This window comes from Pyrgilauda ruficollis, unplaced genomic scaffold, assembly GCF_017590135.1.
Source record: "Pyrgilauda ruficollis isolate IOZ18807 unplaced genomic scaffold, ASM1759013v1 scaffold5, whole genome shotgun sequence".
Lineage (NCBI taxonomy): Eukaryota > Metazoa > Chordata > Aves > Passeriformes > Passeridae > Pyrgilauda > Pyrgilauda ruficollis.
In genome coordinates, this window is record NW_024526599.1 from 6,283,899 (window position 1) to 6,305,904 (window position 22,006).

A 22,006-nucleotide genomic window follows, 5' to 3' on the forward strand; every position below is an offset into this window, starting at 1 on the left:
ATCAGTATCTTTTCCTATGTGGATATTTTCCAGCATTATTAACTAAATATAAGTTAATAAAAAATATGCCAGAAAATCATTACTTAATAGCAAATTCATTGTCATGGTCACAGGAATGCTACAGTGCCTTTTCTTATATAAAATGTGTGTGTGCCTGTGTGTTGTGGAGCAACAGACTTCGTGCCAAACTGAGAAATGTTAAATTTAGCTTGCAGTAAATAGCATGTCTAGCTAATACAGCTGGAACCCATCTTGGAAAGGGGAAAAAAAAAAAGAAAAAGGAAAAAAAATCCCCATTATGCATGGAAATGAAGTATCAGGATGGCTTTAACTCTTTCTGCATATTAACGTTTGGTTTGGGTACAGCAGCTGAAACAAAACAAAACAAAACAAAACAAAACAAAATTTGCTTTTCGGGTGCATTTGTGAGGTGGCTGCATCCTGGGGAAGGCAGTGAAATAAATAAATAAACCAATAAATAAATAGATTGATAAATAAAGTGAGCGGTCTCCGCACAGCGAGGCCGCTGTCCGCGGTGCTGGACCCGCGGGGCGGGCGCGCGGAGGGGCGGGGCGCGGCGCGCGGGGGCGGTTCCGCGCAGGCGCCGCCGCCGCCGCCTCGCCGGGAGCGCCGCCCGCCCGTTGAGTGCGAGGAGCGCGGGCGAGCGCGTGCGAGGGCAGGGCAGGGCCGGGCCGGGCGGCGGGAGCGCAGCGGGCACCGCCGGCACCTCCATCCCGCTCAGCGCCGGAGCCGCCAGCAGCGCCGGAGCGGCGGCGGCCGCGGCAGCGGCAGCTCCTCGGACAGCGGCTTCTCCCGCGCCCGCCGCGGGGCTCTTCTCGTTCCTTCCCTCCCGTGGCTCGCTTGCTCCCGCCGGCCGCTCGCCCGGAGCGCACGGGATCTAATTTGCTGACGAGCGCGCTCCGCGGAGGAGAAGGAGGAGGAGGAGAAGGAGGAGGAAGAAGAAGAAAAGGCTGTTTCCGTGGCTTTGTGGATGCTCTACTTTTCCTGGAAATGCAAAAGATTATGCATATTTCTGTCTTCCTGGCTCCTGTGTTGTGGGGACTGATCTGGGGGGTCAATTCTAACAGCATACAGATCGGTAGGTGCCCGCATTTGGGGGGACCCCGCTCTCCGCCCGGCGGATCTTCCGATCCCTCATCCCCGCCGCTGTCACTCGGGCATTCCTGTCATGTCGCCGCGCTCCCAGTCCCACCGCGGTGCCCGCCGGGCGCCGGCGAGGTCCCCTCGCCTTTTCCCCGACCACAGCTCCTGGCCCCCGCGCCCCCCGACACGGGACGGAGCCGCGGCCGGGAGCGCTCCGGCACCCGCGCCCAGCCCAGCCCCGCGGCGGGCAGAGACCTGGCCCCGGCGCCGCTCCGCTGGTGCCCCCGCCCGCCTGACGCGTGTGTGTTTCCCTGCAGGGGGGCTGTTCCCGAGGGGCGCCGATCAGGAGTACAGCGCGTTTCGGGTAGGGATGGTTCAGTATTCCACCTCGGAGTTCAGGCTGACTCCCCACATCGACAACCTGGAGGTGGCCAACAGCTTCGCCGTCACCAACGCCTGTGAGTAGCGGGCGCTGCCAGCCTGCCGTGGCGGCGGGGGCGGGGCGGCTGCGAGCGGTGCGGCGGGGGTGTGTGCGGGGGTGTGCGGGTGTGTGTGTGTGTGTGCGTGTGTGTGCGTGTGCGCGGGGTGCGGGGCTGTGTGCGGGGCGCGGTACCGGGGGGAGCCGCCCCGCCGCCGAGCAGGTGCGGGAGCGCCCGGCCCCGTGCGGACGGGGCGCGGGGGTCTCCGTGCGCCCCCGCAGCCCTCCGGGAGGTGTAAGATGGTTCCCGGCGGCTCCCCCCGCGCGTTATGTAAGGCTGCGCGGCCCCGGGGCTGCCCGCAGCGCTCCCCCGCCGCCCCAGGGCTGCCCGCGGGCTGAGGAGCGCCTTGCTACTGGCGCGGGCAGAGCCGCGGCCCCCTCAGGCCAGCAGCCGAGCGGGGCGGCGGGGGGCGATCAGCCATTTTACGCCGCGCGGGGCTGCGGGCGTCATCTCTCCATCTCTCCATCTCGCCGCCCGCTCGCCCCCTGCACCCAGCGCTCGTGGGCGGCCGCCCTCGCCGCCCGCTCTGCCTCGCCGGGAGCCCGCCGCCCCCGCGGTTCTCCTGGCGGGGCCATGCCCGGCTCCGCCCTCGGCTCGGCGGGGCCCGGCCGCACGCGTGCCGCGGGGCGCGGAGCACATGCGTTGCGCGGCAGGCGACGGGGAAGGCGGGGCGGGGCAGCGCGGTGGCGGTAGCGCGAAGACGGGAGCCCCGGGCGGGCGGCGAGTCCCGCAGCGGTGCGCGCTTCTGCCTCCTGTGGCTCGGGCCGGCGGGCGCCCTGTGACCCCGCGGAGCGGCGGGCCCGGCCGGGCGGAGCGCGCCCAGGCTCGGCTGACACTGCCCGTGCCGGGGTGAGAGCGGGGAGCCGCGGCCGGCGTTCCCAGGCCGCTGAGGCGTGCCCGCCTCTGCCCCGCTGCCCTCCCCGCCGCCCGTGCCCGGTCCAGGCGAACCGGAGGTCCCGCAGCGGCGCGGGCTGCAGCGAGCGGGGAGCGCGCTCGGTGCCGTGCCGGCCGCTCCCGCCCAGCGCCCGCTCCCCCAGGCGTTCTCCCGTCCCTCCTGGGAAAAAGACGTAAGGGACACTGCATCTGGAGATTAGCTGTCAGCGGGAGCAGTTTTCCTCCATTGGCGACCTTGTTTTATTCCCCCATTCAGCTACCCCGTGCGGTGGTGCTGAAGAGGGGCGGCTTGGCACGGACGCTGGGATAGGTGGTGCAAGAGCTCAACGCAAGGAGCTTTCACTGGCATGTGGGAGGGTAGGAGGATATAGCATCCATAGCTGAAGGCAAAAAAGGTCAGAGAATGTAATCAGCCACAGTAATGCTAAATTGTTAATCTTTGCAAAGTGTTGGATAGTTCTTCCTTTCTTAAATAATGGGGGTTTGTATCAACCAGAACCGCACGTGGTCAGTACTTGCAGATAATGTTACTCGGACTGTTGATGAAGTAAGTGTAGCAGTTACATGGCATCCTGCATAAATGTGACAATATGTTTCTCAAATCTGTAAAGTTAACAAAACCCTGAAAACACGTTTTGCAAAACACCAGATTTTTCCTGCTAGCGGTAGAGACGAGCATAGTCACCTTTTCTTTGAGAAACTAAAGGTTACATATTTTTCTCCAAGATCATCAAATGCTTTTGGCCAGCATTTGTGTGCATATACTAGCCTTGCTCTTGTCTCTCATGGAGAGCTTTTACAAAACTCAGATGCTATGTGTCAGCTGTAGACTGCAGTGGTGGACTTCGAGGCTTCCAGCAGAAGGGAGATGGATGCCGTCCATGTCTTGGATTTTCCTTTGTCTGAACATTGTCCCGTGCTTTGACATTCAAGTGGTTCAAAGAGCTCCAAATTAAGACACTAAAATGTGCTTGTTTTATCATCACCTCAGTTACCACTGATGTAGTCAAGTTGTCTTGTGCATTGGATTTAATTGACTAATGAAGCATGTGCTAAAAATATGTACAGTATCCCCTCGATTACATTTCCAGAAGGGTTTGATTGGAGAACAAGGAGTTCCGGAGACAGATATTTGGCTTACAAGAAGTAGAATTTAGGAGCTGATTGCAGAGCACTGCATGCAAAATGGTTAAGAAGAATCCATCTCTTTTTGTTCCCTCTATGCTTGTTCTCATCTGAAATAGTGCACATTCTGCAGGTTGGTTTTGTTAGGGTTTTTTTTTTTTTTGGGGTGGGGGGGGGGGTTGTTTTTTTTTTGTTTTGTTTTTTTTTTTATTATTTCTGGAATAGTGTTCAAAGAACTTGTGCCCCAAGCCAGCACTATGAAACAATGCAGGTGTAAAAGAAGGTCACAAAAATATAGGATAATCTGAATCTGAAAATGCTTCAGTATTTACCTGGGTATTTCACTCCAACAAGGCAGTCGTCCTGCACGAAATGTACAGGCTTATACCATAATAGAAATTATTACCTTTTTCTGTGCCAAACTGGCCACCGAAATATTTTGGCTCTTGATTTAAACCCCTGAGCCAGCCGTGGTTCAGGCTGCAGAAGCTCTGGCTGGTGTGGCAGAGGTGGGGTGCCCTGCCCGCTGGTCCCGACCTGGCACCTACAGGTGGCAGCTGGTAGGTCCTGGGGTCCCCTGTGCCATCCCACTGGGGCTCGGCCTGCCTCCTTCCCACCCCTGGTAGCTTCAGGGCAACAGCACACTACTCCATCTGCTTTAAAAACAAACAAGCAAACAAAAAGCCCTCTGCAAAAATATGTAAAAGTCTTCAAACTAATTTTTGGTGCTTGCTTGGAGTGTGTTGAAGGAGCAAATGGTTTTTAGATGAACCAGTGTTGCTGGTACTACTTTGAAATTAGTTTCCTATACTTCAGAGAGGAGGAGATGGTCACGTACCCCTGAGTGGTGTTCCAAGCAGTGATGCTACTCAGTCATTTAAAGATGGGCAAAAAATGGGTGTAGAAGTGGAGCGGACACTCTGTGAGTAGGTGGCCTTAACTCATGTAATGACTTGCACTTCAGTGGGAATTTCACCTCAACACCAAGAGATCGTGTCACGATGTGTTGCCTGACAGCAAATTGGGCCCAATTCTACTGATTCTGACCAAGGTGGACAGGCCACTTTCATGTATCGTGGGAAAGGAACACAATTATGTTCAAAAAGCAGCCATAAAAATAGTCACTTTAGTTTGTTGGACTGCTGTGTTGACAGGTCAGTGGGAGTAGCTGTTGGAATCTAATTGCAGTTTGACACTTAGTAAGTCAGCATCACTAGGAAGCCTGGTGGTTTAGGTTGAGAGGTGGTGCACATTTTTTTCAGAGTAATGGCACAATTAAGAGCAGTGTTTTCTGCCATGACTGCAGTTGCAGCTTTCAAGAGAAATGGGCTGGGCTTAGCAGTGTGTTCTTGGTTCATTCTAACAGAACCTCCTTGGTTCTGTTTGGCTTAACAACTGGAGCAAAAGTACAGCATTGGAGGCAATTCGCAGGGCAGAATGGAACATATCCAAACCACTGGAACACATCCAGACCACTGGACTTCATTGTCCTTCAGCACAGTGTAATTGAGTCTAGTCTAATTGAAGGAGCATTGACCATTAGTGATACCAGATTTCTTAAAAGTTTTTAATTCTGTCAAAATAAGTAAGAAGGAAAGTGATGAAGATGAAATCCTTTCCTCTTAAATCTGCCTACCGACAGCTTCTGGGCTGGTTGTATTGTGTTCTCACATATTTTAGAATTGAGAGGATATTGGGGTCACTTAAAGAGAGGTTCCTATGGAGTACTATAAAACTGCCATAACGATAACAAGTTTTTTGTATGGTAGTTTGAGCACAGAGGTTATATATGTACAATCTTGGATGTTTAATCCTGCTGGCTCAAGAGTCAGTGTTGAGCTTTGCTGTTTTAAATCAAGTCTTACAGCTCTGCAGGGATCACTGCACCATGACATTGTGACAAGGGGATGCTGATTCATGCATAAACCTTAGATCCTTTCATTATATCTTCAACCAGCAGCTTTGAAAACGTATGAATATCTGGCATGTTGCAACTTGAGAGTCATGGCCAAGGTTTCCTCAACCATTTTGGAATATAATGCTATAGCTTTCATTCTTAAAGAAATAGCATTGAGCAGAATGCTGGCAAAATGCTTAAAGAATAAGCAAAAATAAATATCCTTTAATGGGAAGGATGGAAAAAATTTAGACATGTTTATTTGAATTAAAATTACTGTGGACCAAGCCTAAAACGTATTTCACAATAAATTATTAGTACTGATTTTAAGGAAAGGAGGAATTTATTAGCTGCTTGTGTTTCAGTTAATTTGTATTCTTGGTCCTTCTCATTTCCTTTTCACTATAAAACATTTCTCAGGCTCAGTGAGCAGATGTGAAATAGGTTCTGTGCCTCCTTGTAATTAAAATGGTGAGGATCAGATGAGTTTCTGCAGTAAAATGATACAATAAAACTAGGATGTAGCCTCCTGTGATTTTTCTTCTTTCAAAATATTTCTTCTCTCGAAATTGATCTCTGTAGCAAACTTTAAACATTCTTCTACTGCCGAGAGTTCTTCATAAAGAAACCTGGGGTATTTATTGTGTGACAGAGCTGTCCCTGCTGTGCGTCTTTGTGCCTGGCTCACAGACCATTTTCACACAGCCGTGATCCAGAGTGTGGGCAGATACAAACCCAACCGTTTTCTCTTACCTGCTTGACTTTCCAAATTCTTATTATATGATTGTGGAAATAATTTTGTCCATAATTTCTGAAAAAATTTACCATGCAGTTTTGAATACAGTACAAATATATATTTTACTCCTACAAATCTGAAAGTGAGTTATGTTTAATAGTAGTTTGTGAGTAGTTTGGCAATGAAGCCTTAAATATGCCAGTCAAGCTTGGAAATAAACCAATATCATCAGTCAGTCTCTTCAATGCATGTGTTTATATGTAATTTTATTCATATATAAAATATGAAAATGCAGGTTTTTTTTGTTTATGCTAATGAAAGTTTTAATTTACACTGACTTTGATAGGTGTGATTTGACTGCACGTAGTTGGGGATGTACTTAACTCCTTGTGTACATAACACTTCCGTTACTATCCTGTGTGTGTTATGTACCCAAACCAAGCACCACTGCACTGAGTGATGCTGTTACTGCTGGTTTCATTAGTTCTTTTCTTCAAGCTTCTCATGATTAAAACACTTTTGAGAATTAAGGCATATTTAAAATAAATAATTCCTTTTGAACACTCAGTAATTACTAGGAGAGTATATAACGCCTGGGAATGTATTAGTTTGAAAATGCATTAAACAGGTAAAGATTATTCTATTATCATTATTTTGAAAATTCAGATGACATAATTTATCAGGCATCTTCTGTGAAAACATGATTAAATTATTAAAAACTGTCTTCTTAAGGAAAATATATTTTTAAATTATTAATTGAAATTAAATGCTGATAGGACTAATTTTCAGGAAACTAAAAAGAGGACTGAACCCACAGTAAACATAAATGTGTATATGTACATATAAAGATAGATATGCATGTGTGTATACACAAATGTACGTGTAAGGGTACACAAATATATATTTAAAAGAGTGAAGAGCAGTTTGTTTTGGATGTCAGATAAATCAAAAGCAGGACATTAGGTAAACTCTACAATTCATTTTCTGAAGAGGATTATCTGAGAGTACTTACTAGTAAGTTAATTTATCTCTTTAAGTCATGTGTGGCCTGTGAGCCAGATGCTTGAATTAAAAATTTTGTATGTTGAAGGCTCATGCCCATATTCTGGAAACAATGTTACAACAGCTCAAGCCAAGGAATGTCAGGTCAGACTGAAAGTAGCACTGAAAACATACCCAAATAGGTAAAAAATGCTGTTGCATAGGTCAAGCTCTCTCTATATGTATATGTGAATGGGTTTTTTGTCTGACATGGTTTTTTTATCTGAACTGAAACTTCTATTTCTGAAATGGACAAGAGATATGTCCCATTATTTTTTTAACTGATCATTACATTTATCAGAAATGAATACAGTGGCATCTGCTTTTAGAAGACTGTGGACAAGAACTTAATTCCTTTTGCCAAGTAGGTTTCTGAAAAGGTTTAGGGCAGAAGTCTGTATGTTTTCATATAAAATATATAGGTTTGTGGAGCATCATTTTTATTTTTTCTTGAAACCTTAATGTTATTCTTTGGTAGGTTCATAAAAAGAATTTGCATTGGCTACAAATGCATATAAAGTGTAACCTTGTTAAAACTGAAAAAAGAGCTTTTATTTAAATTAGTAAATAATTTCAATAATGAATTTTGTATGGTTAAGCATTAAAGAGTGAATAAAATCATCAGATAAACATAGTGAAGGCATACTGTGAACCAGCTCAACAGTAAGGAGTGCAAGCAGGTTTTAAATAACCACATGTTGAACAAATTTGTACTGAACCTTCTAAAATCAATAACTGTGCTTAAAATACAGCTGTTGTCTTTAATTTGCATGCACTTACAGAGTGGTATAGATGTCTTTTGAAATACTGTTTGGTGTTTTTTTAATCTATCTGTATATAGGACCATCACAGAACAATTTTCACTTTCTAATGCAGCACTGCTGTGCCTCCTTGCTTAACAATTATTCCACCACAGATTTTTGATTTTTTTTTTTTGTCTTTTTAAAAATTGTTTTAAAAAAAGGTCTCAAGTCAGTCAGTTTATGGGGAGTTTACCTTTTCCCCCTGCCAAAGTCCCGATTTGGGCAATGAATATACAGAGTTAACATTCCTGTCCTGAACCTGATTTAATGTACAGATACCTAATGCATTTTCCAATGGCTAGTCACATTATCAAAGTGTGAAAAAAAATTTTAAAAGGCAGAGATATTTACAGTGATTCTACAGCAAGATGTGGTTCAGCTCCAGCTATTACTATCTCCCACCACCTGCTCCCAAACCTGAGAAATTAATGGGATTTTTTTGAGGGTTGAAATGTTATCTACAGTTCAAGTAAAGGTGACAGACTCAAGCTAAATAAATGTATTATTTCAACTCTGATCTACTGTTTTATTTTATATCCAAGGAAAAATATTCAGATCTGTATTAATTCTTGAATCAGTGTGGTTGGTTTGTATATTTGGGAGGCTGTCTCTGTAATTGAATTGACAGTCACTTCAGTTAGTCCATGAACAACTTACTGGGCTTTATTGCACGTGGAAATTGCATCTTCATGACTTAACTACAGAAGATAAGTGTGTTTGCATTTCACTGTTAACAACAACAACAAAAAAAATAAAAGAGTATTTTGCCATTTGTGTTTTAAAATGGGCATATTTTCCCACAAAGATTCTTCCAGTGAACAAGAGTAGGGCAAAATTCTGTAAAATGTTCAAATGCCCTGACTCATAAATGTGTAGTCATACAACTGTTAGAAGAGTTCCTCAATGAGGAACAGAGGCTGATTTTATAAAATGTTCAAAATAGGTATATGAACATGAGTTTACTATGCTATATTACCTATTCAGTTTAATTTCAAGTCCAGGTAATACTGGAAAAATATTGGAAAAAAACATAATTTATTTCATTCTGCAGTTTTTCAGGCTGCTGTGGTTAAGGCTGTCATGCCACTGTAATTTCTCCTCAGTATAAAAGAGTTTAGAAGTTTGCAAACATGGCTTGGGCTGGAAAAAAAGCCTGTTTATTACAAAAGGTGTGAATTCTCTTTCACACACTGATTCTCTTTCATGCACTTTGAGGATGGCAAACAACAGATTGTTTCTAAGTACATGGTATAATAGAAAATTTAAATAGCAATAACAGGTAATGCAGAGATTTTTCTCATGATTTGTATGGAGAAGACTGTTTTTGGGGCTCATGTCAGCAACAGGGCAAGAGAGCTCAGCAGAACAGCTTTGCACCTGCTTTGCAGCATGGGGAAGGGATTTGTTTTCTTTGGTTTTCTGCCTTTTATGAATGTATTTGGAAGTTGTAGGACTCTGGTTTAGATCCATAAAATTAAAATGCTAATATGCTTTACCATTGCATGTAATGTGGATCTAAATTATTTGAATGTGTTGTATTTCCTAGTATATGTGTAAACTGTCTCAGAATGTCTGCAAATGTATGCTGATGAAATAGACAGTACAGCTCTGAACAAGTCAGATTAATTTGTTCAATAATCTCATAAATCTTTGAAATTGAGGTGGTTGAGGGATAGTTTGCTCAGAATGTTTCTTCCTGATACTAGTTATGAGGGTTTTTTTGACAAAATGTCTTCCAAGCCAAAATGCTGATTTATATTTTTTTTTTTTATTTTCCCCTCTATGAAAGTCGCAAATTCCATTACACTGTGCTATTACATTCTCAGAGGGGGTTCTTTGTACAAATGTGAGTTCTGGCAAGCAGCAAAATGTTCCTGCGTGACTGTACCTTGGGCAGAGACCTACTGATATTTGAGAGTTTATTCCAGGTGTCATATTTGTAAAGCAGGGTGAATAATTTGCATGGTTAGTGCATACCAGGCACGTGCTTGAACGAGCTACACCAGTGCTACTTAAAGCAAGAGCAGAATTGATCCACAGCGGAATTACAGGGAATGGTTAGCAGAATCATACAGGATGTATCTTATTTATTTTATTTCTCTTGTTCATGTCAGGCAGAAGACCTGAATTTTAGACCTTTGTCTTTAATTTTCAAGTTGAATGCCCTTAGCACTTGTTTTGATGTCAGAATCCCTCACTGTCTCTTACTCTTCTTCATTTTTCATGCCTCAATTAATTTTTGTTAAAACAAACCTTATTAATCCTAAATTTTGCCTGATGCAGGAAGGAAAAATTGACTTGGAGATTTTGGAAGCAGGAAGAAAATTTCTTGCCCTTTGTTGTCATGATAAAGCATAGGGGAAAAGACCCTGTTAGGAAAATTCAGTTATAAAAATTTAAACAATTGCTCAACCAACAAATATTAATGGGCCAGACTTACACACAGCTTTAAACTTTTGAAGCCATTTTAACTGAAGAGTTGGAAATTTAATCGTATAATTTTATTATATTGAAGGACTAGATGGATTTGAGGGATCAAGAAGATGAGAATATGAGTCACTATATATTATATATTGCAGTATAAGTGGGGTTTTAATTTCACTCACAGCCTTACATCTGCTCCATCTGAAGGTGCTTTCATTTGGTGAGAGTGGAACATGCTGAAATTCTGCAGAGTCGTGACTGAAAAGTCATTCTGTGCTTTTACCCGCTAATAGGATTTGTTGATGTATTCAGCAACCTGATCCAGTGATCTGGAGTCCAGACCAATAAGAACAGGCTATTTTCACCCAAACAAACAAATGCTCAAGCTTCTGGTAATGCTAGTAGAAACACAACCAAATCAAAAAAATTAAATTACTTACTTTCTCTGTATAAATGTGGAAAATGGATTTGGTTTTTTGTATATGGAAAGAAAGATTAAACAATTCCTAAAAAGGGCAATAATGTTTGAGCACCTCTCTGACCTACACAATGTTTTTTACAAACTTTCTGGCACGTGTTCGTGTACGACCCTTTGGTTGGTTGGTTGTTTGATGGGGGTTTCTTACCTATTTTGTGCTTTCCTTAAGTTCTTTGTCAGGTTTCAGTATGAAAATCTAATTTAGAAAAATTTTTAGACCGCTTCAACTCAGTTTAAGTATGTAAATAAAACTGCTAAGAATGGAAGAGTTTGGCCTATGCTTCTGTAGGCGAAGGGAAAAAACATAATGCTTACTCCTCTCCTTTTTTTTTTTTTTTTTTGCATTTGATCTTGGATATTATTATTTAATGAAATCTGTGCATAAACTTGAAATTTTAATTTTCTCTTAACTCCTTTTTTACTTGTAGTGAAATGTGTTTTACCTTGACTGTGTAAAACCAAGTAGCATACTTCTACTGTTGACATAAGCAAGCATCTATGGGCCGCAAATACTGATTTTGTAAGCAAATGGAGCACATAATGTTTCTTGGAGCTTATCTCCTTACTTCTATTTCAATATGATCAAACCAGAATATATTCTTCAAGGTGTCCATTTTTGGAGGACACTTCTAATTCACCTGCAGTTAAAATTCCTCAAGACCCTGTTTATGATATTCATGCTGTCTTGTGTAACCTCAAGGGGCAGCTCCAGAAAATGGGAGTGTCAAAAGTTCTGTGGCACATCTGGCAGCCTATGAAGGTCCTTCAGGTACTCCAGTGCTTGAAATGGTGCTTGGAACATGTACTTTGTAACGTCAGTAATTTCCTCAGTTTCATAAGAAAAGAACAAGTCTGTAAGCACCCAAATAGCTTTTAGGAACTCTGACATTTTTGTAAGTATTGTTGCAATTAGTTGGTTTTTGTGAGGAAAATGCAGATCATATTAAGTCATGCCTTTGACATTCCAAATAAACACAGATTCAAGGATTGTATGTGCCTGTTCCAAAACACTGAAGGACCTCTAGCATTATTACATCTAGTTTTGTTCTTCTGGGTATGCAAAAAAGATTACTTCAAGATTTTTGTTTGCCTTTCTGTATGGAAGTGTTTCCAGCTTCCTGCTGAGCCCGAGTACAGTGGTTCTGTCATTGTTGTAACTCCTAGCCTTACTTTTGATTTTCTTTTTATTTACTTTTTATTTTACACAGAATCCTGATTTCCTGTGCCAGTGTTTCTGGCTTTATCTTGTATTCCAGGAACTTGCAGTGTTCGACTTTTGCAGTATTTCATTGTTACATGACATCTTGAGATGTGCGTGTTGCGATACATAGGAACCATTTTAAAAACTAAGTATCAACTGCCTTAAAAAACAAACATGTTAGGAAAACTGTTCACTTGGCCTGTTCCTCTCATAAATTCAACAATTCATTCTGAAGGGTTTTTTATTTCTTCTTTTGTTTGTTTGGTAGGTTTTTTCCTTCTTCTGTCCTCATAGTGCTTAAAACAATTGTCCAAAGCTAGTGTTGCTACTACTGGATTATTAAAAAGACTGAAGATAATTGTGCTAATTATTTAACTGTGACACATTGGTGGTTTCAAAGAAAGATATTTGTGCTTTTAAATTTGCCTTATTTGGTAAATGTCCTTTGAAGGAAGCTAGCAATGTTCACATGGTTAACTTAGTCATATCACTACAGATTGCTTGGCAACTTCTGTTTTGTGCGCTGCAATTGAATTGTATTTGCTTTTGATCTAACTTTTTTCCCCTTCGAGAAAAATTCTGCCTTATAATTCTATAGAGTTCTTTTTTCCTTCTTTCATTTTTTCCAACTAGCTAAATGTACCAAAAGTAGCTTTTTCAGGAACCCTAGTTCATCTCATTAGGTTTGTCTTCTGATTTTAAGGTTTGATTTTAAGAACTCCTTACTCAGTCACTTAGGATACAGATCCACTGGGTGAGAGATGTAAAGTGGGTTTTTTTTAATTTGTTTTTCTGAATGCTTGAAGTTGTAGAACTCAAGACATCTCATCTTGTTACTGAGCAGTTTTTTAACTGTGTATGACAGACCAAAGGAGAAACTGTAATTTGACAGGCCAGGAAGAGATGTGCCTCACTAGCTGATATGCTGGAGGAGAGTTTTGACCAAAAAAATCTCATACTGTTCAGATTTGTCCTATACATCCTCCCAAAATTTTAAGATGGGGCAGATGTGCACATTTCAATTTATGTTGCTTCTGGGGTTTCTGTTAATTTCTCGTTCTGTAGTTCTTGGAGGTTTTACATAATTTAAGCTAGTTCTTGGAGGCTTTACATAATTTAAGCTAGTTCTTACTAGGTGTGGTGAATCTCTAGTTCTCTTCCATACTTTCTGCAGGACTGACCAGTTTTCCAAGTGGTTTGGAAACAGTGGTGTGTAACACTGTCGTGTTACACATGTCAAAGTGGGAACATTCAAGAGTCCAGGTATAGCTCAAAGATGGAAGATCTGTGTCACCCTGTCTCAGGGGTGTGAGTCAGTTGCCTCTCAGTGACATTGGCAATAGCACCTAATGGAACAGACATCAAGTCAGCCTAAGTGACAGAAAGCTCCTGCTTAGAAGCTTCCAATTGAAAGGGTCAAAGTTGAATCTGCTCCTCTCTCCTCTGGGATGACTCACTGCTCTGGGGCAAAGGAAGTGGGATTACTGAGCAGAAGCTGCTTTCTCACGGGTTGAAGCACTCTGGTTGTAATGGTGCTTTGCGTGCTGTGCTGACCTTCCACCTTTAAGGTGGAGCAGTCCAAGAGTGGAAAAACAAGCGAGAGAGACTGGGAGCTCAGAGGGTGGTAGAGAAGAGGAGCCAACTTTTTGTCTTACCTTTGGAACAAGTTTGGACCAGGGTTAGGAGGGTATTTTTAAACACATGAAAAGACAAGCAGTTATACAGTCAGGTCTCCTTTCCTCTGGGATGTACTAACCCTGGGGTTTCTCATTAGATTGAAGTCCTTCATCTTAATTTGCACTAGTAGACCTGTAGTTTTGAACCTGATATTGTAGCAAAAAATATGGGTTGTTGCCTCCCTTAGGAGGAATTGCAATGTAGTTTTTTTTTTTTTTTTTTAATTAGTTCTGTATTATGCTGGAGGTACAGTTAGTAAGATCTGCTGGATATTTTAGGTGGCTGTTAAGGCTGTTTGTTTTTTAAGTTTCACTGGCTATGTTCAACGTGGTACTTGCTATTCCCATGCATCTAGTCACTTGTTTCTAGATTACCTTCAAGGTAGGGAGTTAAATCTCTAGAGGTCTGCATATGTTTAGTTCTGGCTACATGGGTAAAGATTTCTTCCTGTTTAGCTGTCAGGACAGCTACATTTATGGACACTTAAGATAACAGGCACTAGATCTAAAGATTAGAAACCTGTTGACAGGATGTTTTCTATGATGGATGCTGAACTTTCAATATGCTTTTCTTGATGTGTCAGACAGTCTGTTTTATCCAAAGTATTTGCTGAAGGAGCTTGTCAGAAAATGAGAAAATTAATTGGTTTTTTGAATTTTGTTTTCCTTTTGGAAATCATGTAAAATAAGATTACCTTGCTTTTTCCTGTATAATCTTCACACAGGGAATCATTAATTCGTATCATGGTTCATTTCTCTGAAAGAGGAAGTAGGAGATAGCAGTAAAGTACTTGAATTTTTTTGCCCTTCCCTTTTCTGGATCACCGAGCACAAAGAATGGAAGTTCAATTTAGGGTTAAATTTATAGGAAAAATATGTTCTTATTGCCCTTTGGAGGCACATATATAGGCATAGTATATATATGAAATATATAAAAAATATATATGAAATATATATGAAATATATATATTTTATACATTTCTATATGCTATATATATATTTATATTTCAGTATAATATATACTACGCCTATTTTTCATTTCCTGTAAACACAGGAAGGAACATTTCAAGGAAAAATGTGCTTACAAACAAAACAGTCTTGTCAATGACTGAATTATTAATACATAGGCTGAAAAGTGAGTGATTTAAAACTGTAAGTCTGAATAAGAGCATGAATAACTGTAGTGCTATGCTGTTAAATAGCAAACGAGGGTGTCAAAAGATGAATGAACAGAACAGCCTTGTTCTGGTGTGCCCATACCTTTTTACAGGCAATGAAATAACAAGGATCACAAAATATTATGCAGCCCTCAGGAACAGGTTTACTACATTTTTCTTCGAAATCTCTACTCAACTGATGTAACTTGCTCTGCCAGCTACTCTAGGGCTGAGTCCTGAAAGGTTCAGTGTACCTGAGCATGCCAGCAGTAGTTACCTGTGATGATTCACAGGACCTGTGCTAGCCTTCCCCTGCATCTGACTGTGGTTCAGCCCATGTGTTGCTCACCCAGGTAAGCATGAAAAACAAAATACCTGGAAAATATTTGGCATTTTAAATTAAGAATAAACATTATGCAGAGTTCACACAGGGCTGAATTAAACAGTGAGTTTTCTATGACTAAATTACTACAGCTGATGTCAGGTAGAGGCTGTAGTTCTAAATCTGTGGCGATCTCACACAACCATTTTGCCTTCTGTGTGTCTGGATTTCCTTCCCACACAGAATGGTGTTTCTGAAGGGACAGTTGGTGCTCTGTCACCCTCCCAAATGTCAACAAGATCTCTTGTCCAGACCAGAGGTGCTCTCCAGGGTTCCTAGGTCTGTTGAACACAGGTACTCAAAATTGAATAGAACGCCCAGTCCTTATTGAAAGCATTTGCTTAGGTAGCAGTGCTAGCAGCTCTGACTGATTAATTTGGAATACATCAACTGCTTGGCCTTAGGAAAATATGAATAGTGAAAAAAATAGGAATTCTGACCATTTTCCAGATGGAAATACTGTTGAACCATTGCTTGTTCTTCAAGGCAAATATTCTTCTGCAGATTATTTGAAAACATGATGTAAGAGAAATGTTCTTGAACAGAACAGTCTAGAGTAAGAGTCTGCATATGCACCCCTCCCTGTCCCTAAAATTATTCTTCCTGAGGTTCATTATCTTTGAATCTTTAGCCATGTATCTTCCCTCATAGTGAATGTCATGGAGTTTTTCTTTTTTTTTGAGAAACAGTTAATTTAAATTGCATCTAGTTCTAATTCATGGTAAGCTGTAATTACATTTTTAAAAAGGAATAATTTCAATTAAATCATCAGCATTATGGTTGAGTTTTCTGATAAAATGGCAGGTAGTGATTCCTCTAAAATATTACCTTGATGCTATTTCTTTCAAGCTTTTAAATTATTTTCACCAACTTTTTAACACCAAGTGAAACAAACCAAAGAAAATGTCTCTCTCCAGGAAATATGTAGGTGTATACCATCCTGGGATGATGATAATCTACCACATTTTAAGATTCAATCAACACAAAGAGCACAGAGTGGCTTTTTTTGTTCACCCTTTTTGCATGGTCGAAAAAATGTGCACAAGAAGGATTTTTTTTTCAGTGACAATTGAAGCTCATAATGTAGTGGTTTGTTTTTTCTTTAATTTCTAATTTCACGTTTTGAAACTTGGGAAGGTAGTAATTTAGCAGAAGTTTAGCCTGTAGTCATTTTGTGACTGAAAACTAGATTGTAACAGAGAAGAGAGAGAAGAGCGTTCTTTTTCTTGCTACCATGACCTTGGACTTCCTTCTTGTAGGCAGAAGTTGCAAGTGGTTGAGTTAAAAGTAGGGAGATGTGTCCATTTAAAAAAATTAATAAATGTAATATATATTGTGAAGGGCTTGAGGACATATACTGTAACTCTTGATGTTGTGTTTTTGGAGTCCTTCAAAACAAGTTATTTTTAAAAGTGTAAGAAGAAACAAACAATTCAGCCTGAAAATTTGTGAAGCCATTTTTCAATGGCATATAAAAATATTTGTTATAAAGGGATATGTCATGGTGATTATCTGCTTAGCATGAGTTATTTCAGCTTTAAATAAACTTTGAGTATTTATTTTGCAACTTGCAAGTAGTCTTCTCTGACTTCTGTCCATGCCCTATAACTTGCTGTCATCTGGTGGGCTTTTATCCTTAGTTACCAGCTGTACCAGCACTCCAGGTTTGGATCTATGCCAGCTGGCCACAGATAATACCCAGGTGTGGTTTAGGAAAAATGGAGTCCAAGGCCTGTGTGCAGTAGGCAATTGGATTTGGCCCCCATGTTTCTAAGGGAAGGGTGAATGGCTGTTTGAATGGGAGTCTCCCAGCACGTGGGGAATGCATAGGGGCTCATCTTGTTTGCTGTATCACTCTTGTATTCACTATTTTGGGACATCAAGGACTTGCCTGGCATATTGTAGGTGACTTTCAATCTGCCTTTCTGCTTTATGTCCTGCTCCTGTGATTTTGCAGATCCCCCCAGAAGAACAGATGATCTGTCAGAAGTCCATCACAGGCTGGAGTGAATGGGGCATGTGTTAGGAATCTATCAGCTTGAAATTCTTCTTTGCATAGAAGAGCCATAGGGGAAAACCTTGTTAGCGTGACAGAATTCAGGACAGGCTTGAGTTCACACCAGTGTTCCAGATTTCCTGCCTTCCACTCCAGGAATTATGACTACAGAGAGCTGTCAGAAGTGTCTTTTTTACCATCCTCCTTGTATGATTTAGCCTTTGCTCTGGAATATTTGATAATATGAACCAATATGCTTCTACATGCATGCTTTTGGTACTGCAAAAGATGACAACTTTTGTGCAAAAGAATATGCAAAACACAAAGCAAATGTTACTGACTTTCTTTACATTTAGCTTAAAATGTTTAGAAGGGCATCTCCAGAGGAAGGTGTAACATTGCTTTCCAGTAATATACTAAGATCTTTTACTCTGGTTGCAGTGGTCTGTGGTTTCATGTTGCATTAATTCTCAGGTTTTCTAGTTTGTAAAAAAATTGAATAAAATTAAGAAGAAAAAAAATGCATTTGCTGGGCTATCAAGAAAATTTCGTGCACATTTCTGACAAAATATTCTGAATGTACTGTGGTGTATCCTTCAGGGAAAGTGGGTGCAGTTTTTCCTATGCTTTTTTGGAATTCTTATTAATATTAACTTCTAGCAATACATTAGAGTGGCATTACAAACCCCAGAGCCTGTTTCAGATGCTCATGCTGCCAAGTTCAATCCATGTGTAAGTTATAGACATGATAGTTTTTCTAGGAGAAAAATACATTGCTATTTTAGGAGCACTCTTGTGTTGTTTGCTTTGCTGTGTTTTTCACCTTATGAAGCATTAAAAGAATTGAAATGTTTTATATAAGAAATTGATTGTTTTACTGGGTCTAATTTAGCCCTGAATGTGAACAGCATTGTTTGCATTATTCTGGAGTTCTAACTGTCCCAGGGATGTGTAATTCTAGTTGGGGATTTGATATTTCCCCTCAAGGAGGAACATAAATGGGACTGAAGAGTGACTTTTTGCTACCAAGCTACAGTTTGAGGGCTTTCTGGTGTCAGTCCTTCATTTACAGTAGTGTTTGGTAATTTTCAAAAAGCTTTACAATACTTAGAAGACTGACCCTTTTCTCAAGGGTTCCACTGGGCTTTAAAAATGAACTGATTTTTGAAATGGACTTGTTTTCAAGCCTCAGTGATTTTTGAGGGATTATTTTATGGTCTTATTTTCTGTGTGCTTTTTTGGGAATTTTTTTCCATTAAATTGTTCGTTTTAAATTATTATTTTCTGAAATATTTAGTTCCCATTATGCTCAAGTTGAACAGAATGTTTATGCTCTGGAATAAATGGTTTAAGTATTAATCCTTAGGGAAGACAATGGAAAGGGAAATGCCTCTGCCACTCAATTTGCAGCATAGCATGAAGCAGTCAGTTGCAAAGGTGAAGATCCTGACTTCAAATGCAAGCTACTATCAGTCAGATGTAAGTTGTGTATGATCATCTCCTGTAAATCCCACCATTGCAACCCATGCCATTGTAAGTCAGGGTACAGAAGGCTTGCAATCTGATTGTGAATCAGTGCATTTTCTCAAGCCCTGCTTTCCATTTCAGATATCTTAATCTTCCTCAAGGGTATCATACTCTCATGCCAAAGGGAGTGTTGAAGATGGTGATAGAGAGTAACAGTTTTTGTAATATTGCATTTAGCCTGATGTCTTATCTGTCAGTAGTTTTGGGGGATTTGAACTCCATAGCCTTTTTATAATTTTTTTTTTTTTTTTGCATCAAATGCTATAATATGAGATTGCTAATCTGAGGTGACTCTTTTTAGTGTTCCAAAAGCCTGTAAGCAGCTACTGAAAGTGATGGCTGTACATTTGGTGATAGAGCCCGTCAGCAGCTAACTAAAAACTACCCCGTACTGCAGAGCATCATCTGCATTTATTTGCACTGACTTTGTGTCTGGATGTCCCTGAACGAATTGCAAGGATATTATATTAGGCATTGCACAGCTTTGTAGTAAGTGCCAGTTCTTGGCCCAAAAAGCCCAGAACTGAAGTATATGAGGGAGACTGAAGAACTTTCTTGCTCTTTTCACACGCAGTGCGAAAGAGGACTGGAGGGAGATTAAATTATTTACTCAAGGTCACAGTGTTGTCTACAGCAGAGTTGGAAATGAGTCTAGATTTCCTTAGGGCTGGTGAGAAAGTAAGAATGCTGTTTGACAGAAAAATTCATTGTTTTGACATTTTTTTCCTTTGTAATGAGTGAGGGAAAACAATCGATCAGAAATTTCTAATGGGTAAGGAAAAAAGACAGAGTTGGAGATTGGGAGAAACATAATAAGATAAAATAGGCAGGAAAAAGGGAGAGAAGCATGTTAGAGCATTTTTATGAAAGGGGGAAAATTCAGTCAATTTTCCTCTGCCTGATTTAAGTCCTTGAACAGATGTGTTGTTTTAAAAATGTTCCAATTGTCTTTTCTTTATGCTTGTGATCCAGAATGCTGTTTTAGGACTTAGACCTTAGACATTCTGACTTCTTTTTTTTTTTTTTTTTTTTTTGGCATCAGAGGGAAAGGGAAATGAGGAAAAACATAGACTACCTCCATTCAAGAATCTTAGGTCATCTCAGTTATGTTTATTACTGCATTATACTGCTTTCAGACAAAAATCATTATATTCCACAACCTGCATGGGTGCAGCATGAAATTTTAACTCTTATGTGTCTTCTGTGTTGGAGAAGAGTCTCATTAAGGTGTACAAAAAGTAGAAAAATCGGGTTTTCTTCAGGCATATATGCTTTATGAATATATGCAAATTCATATACATATTTTAAGTATATTTATTACTGCCATTTAATACTAAATTTCCAGGTGATGTTAGTAAAAGGGCTTACATTTTAATGATAAAGTTACTGTTTATTTTATGATTAATGGGAATAGTTCTTTATAATCCTTCCCTTGCTGACATCAGTAACTTTCATATTTTCCTGGTGGCTGGTATTGGTGGCTATATAGTAGTTAGGAACATAAGGGAATAAGTTTAAGGGATATGTTACAATTAACAAGATTCTGGTTCCATTTCTTATTATCTAAGAGGAACTCAGATTGTTTTTTGAATTTTCATAATCTTCTTCCATAGACCTTTGACTAGGTAGCATTAGTCTTTGACCCAGTAAATTTTATGCTACTAACCTTGACTAATGAGTGTAAAGGAGAAAGTCACAGATCTTAGCTGGTTCCTGTGTCAGCAACTTGTCAGTAGTAGGAGATTTATGTTCTCAAGTTTGTTACTTCAGCTACCAGATTATGCTCACCCCGAAAGAAGGGAGAAGGTTGGTTCCTTAAACGGTGAAATAATTCTTCCTGCTATTTGTTACTATTTTGTGTCATTGGTGTTTATTGCAGAAAGCTTCGTTAAATTATGTGAATCTGGTCTTGTGGGAAACAGAATATTCTTTAGACAATAGCAAATAGGCATTTATCAAACTGAGATGGTCTTAAAGGACCAGAAACTTAAAATACAGTTATTCCCGCTAGTTCAAGTTGCGTTTTTGGACTCAACAAACCAAACGTTAAACTTCCACCAATAATAATTCTGTCTTAGGGAAATTTAATTTTGCTTCCTCCTTTTTAGAAAATGAAAAAGTTTCACAGGGATCAGAGCAGTCTGTAAAACAAGAAGAGTGACATGAAGAAGACCAGTCCTGTCCTCTTAGTATTACTATTTGTGATTGAACTTGAATGAAGTGTGTGAAGTCTGTGTTCCTAGGTATCACGTCAGTAATAGGTACTTCAGCTGCTGCACTTCTCTCCTAAAGCTAAAAATATAACCCAAATAATTTTGACTCAGTGGTCACAATTCACCCTGTGATGTTGACATGTGAAAAAGGAGCAGAAAGTGCACCTGTAATCACTTTAATAATCTGTCTAAATCAGCAGTCATTGATTTCCTCTAGGTCTAAACAGGTCAGTTGCCCATATCTTTCAGAATATTTGGTCATGTTTTTCTTGGGATTTGTTTTTCCCCATTAGTTCAGCCTCTGCTCTCAATCCTTTTCTTACATTTGAAGTACCTCAATAGCCTGGAAATGTGTTGTTTTTATTTATCTCATCATTATTCTCTTCAAAGGATTGTTTGCCTCAAGCCTTATTTATCCTGATTTTCTGCTAGTTTATTTTCAGATGCCAGCAGGTGTTTTGTAATAGCAAGTACACATCTCTATAGCTGGCTTTTCTTTTTATTTGGTCTGTCTAGAAAATGGAATGACTGAACATCTAAGACAGAAATGTCTCCCCAGAATATATTTCACTTTAAGGGCATATATTTGTATCTCTAAAATCATCTACCTAAAATCTTGGCACTGAAGAAACTAGTGGTATGCCAAGAAGGTGATCAGTAGAAATGTTGCAGAGCTGCTGTGTGCATGTTAATGGAATGCCAGCCAGTGAAGCAGTGGATATTTCTGGGTTTTGGTATAATGTTGCTGCATTGGTGTCAGTTTTCTCAGTGAATCAGTGGCATTCCTATCTATAAATATGCTGCCCTAAGTCCTTCTAGCATTTGATGCTGTTTCTTTACTGTCATTTTAATACCTTACTTTGATTTGAAGGA

At 40.7% G+C, this 22,006-nt stretch overlaps 1 protein-coding gene across 5 annotated transcripts in view; it reads left to right on the forward strand.

Moving 5' to 3' along the window:
* Positions 1 to 908: 908 nt before the first annotated feature.
* The window catches only part of GRIA2 (glutamate ionotropic receptor AMPA type subunit 2), an 87,127-nt gene continuing 66,029 nt past the window's right edge, over positions 909 to 22,006 (forward strand). For 2 of the 5 annotated variants that reach the window (XM_041479840.1, XM_041479841.1), the window contains exons 1-2: positions 1,012 to 1,099; positions 1,422 to 1,562. In XM_041479840.1, the coding sequence (XP_041335774.1) occupies positions 1,012 to 1,099; positions 1,422 to 1,562 (229 nt within the window). Of the gene's footprint in view, positions 1,100 to 1,421; positions 1,563 to 22,006 lie in introns of all 5 variants that reach the window. The other 3 variants (XM_041479843.1, XM_041479844.1, XM_041479842.1) reach the window with 2 other exon arrangements.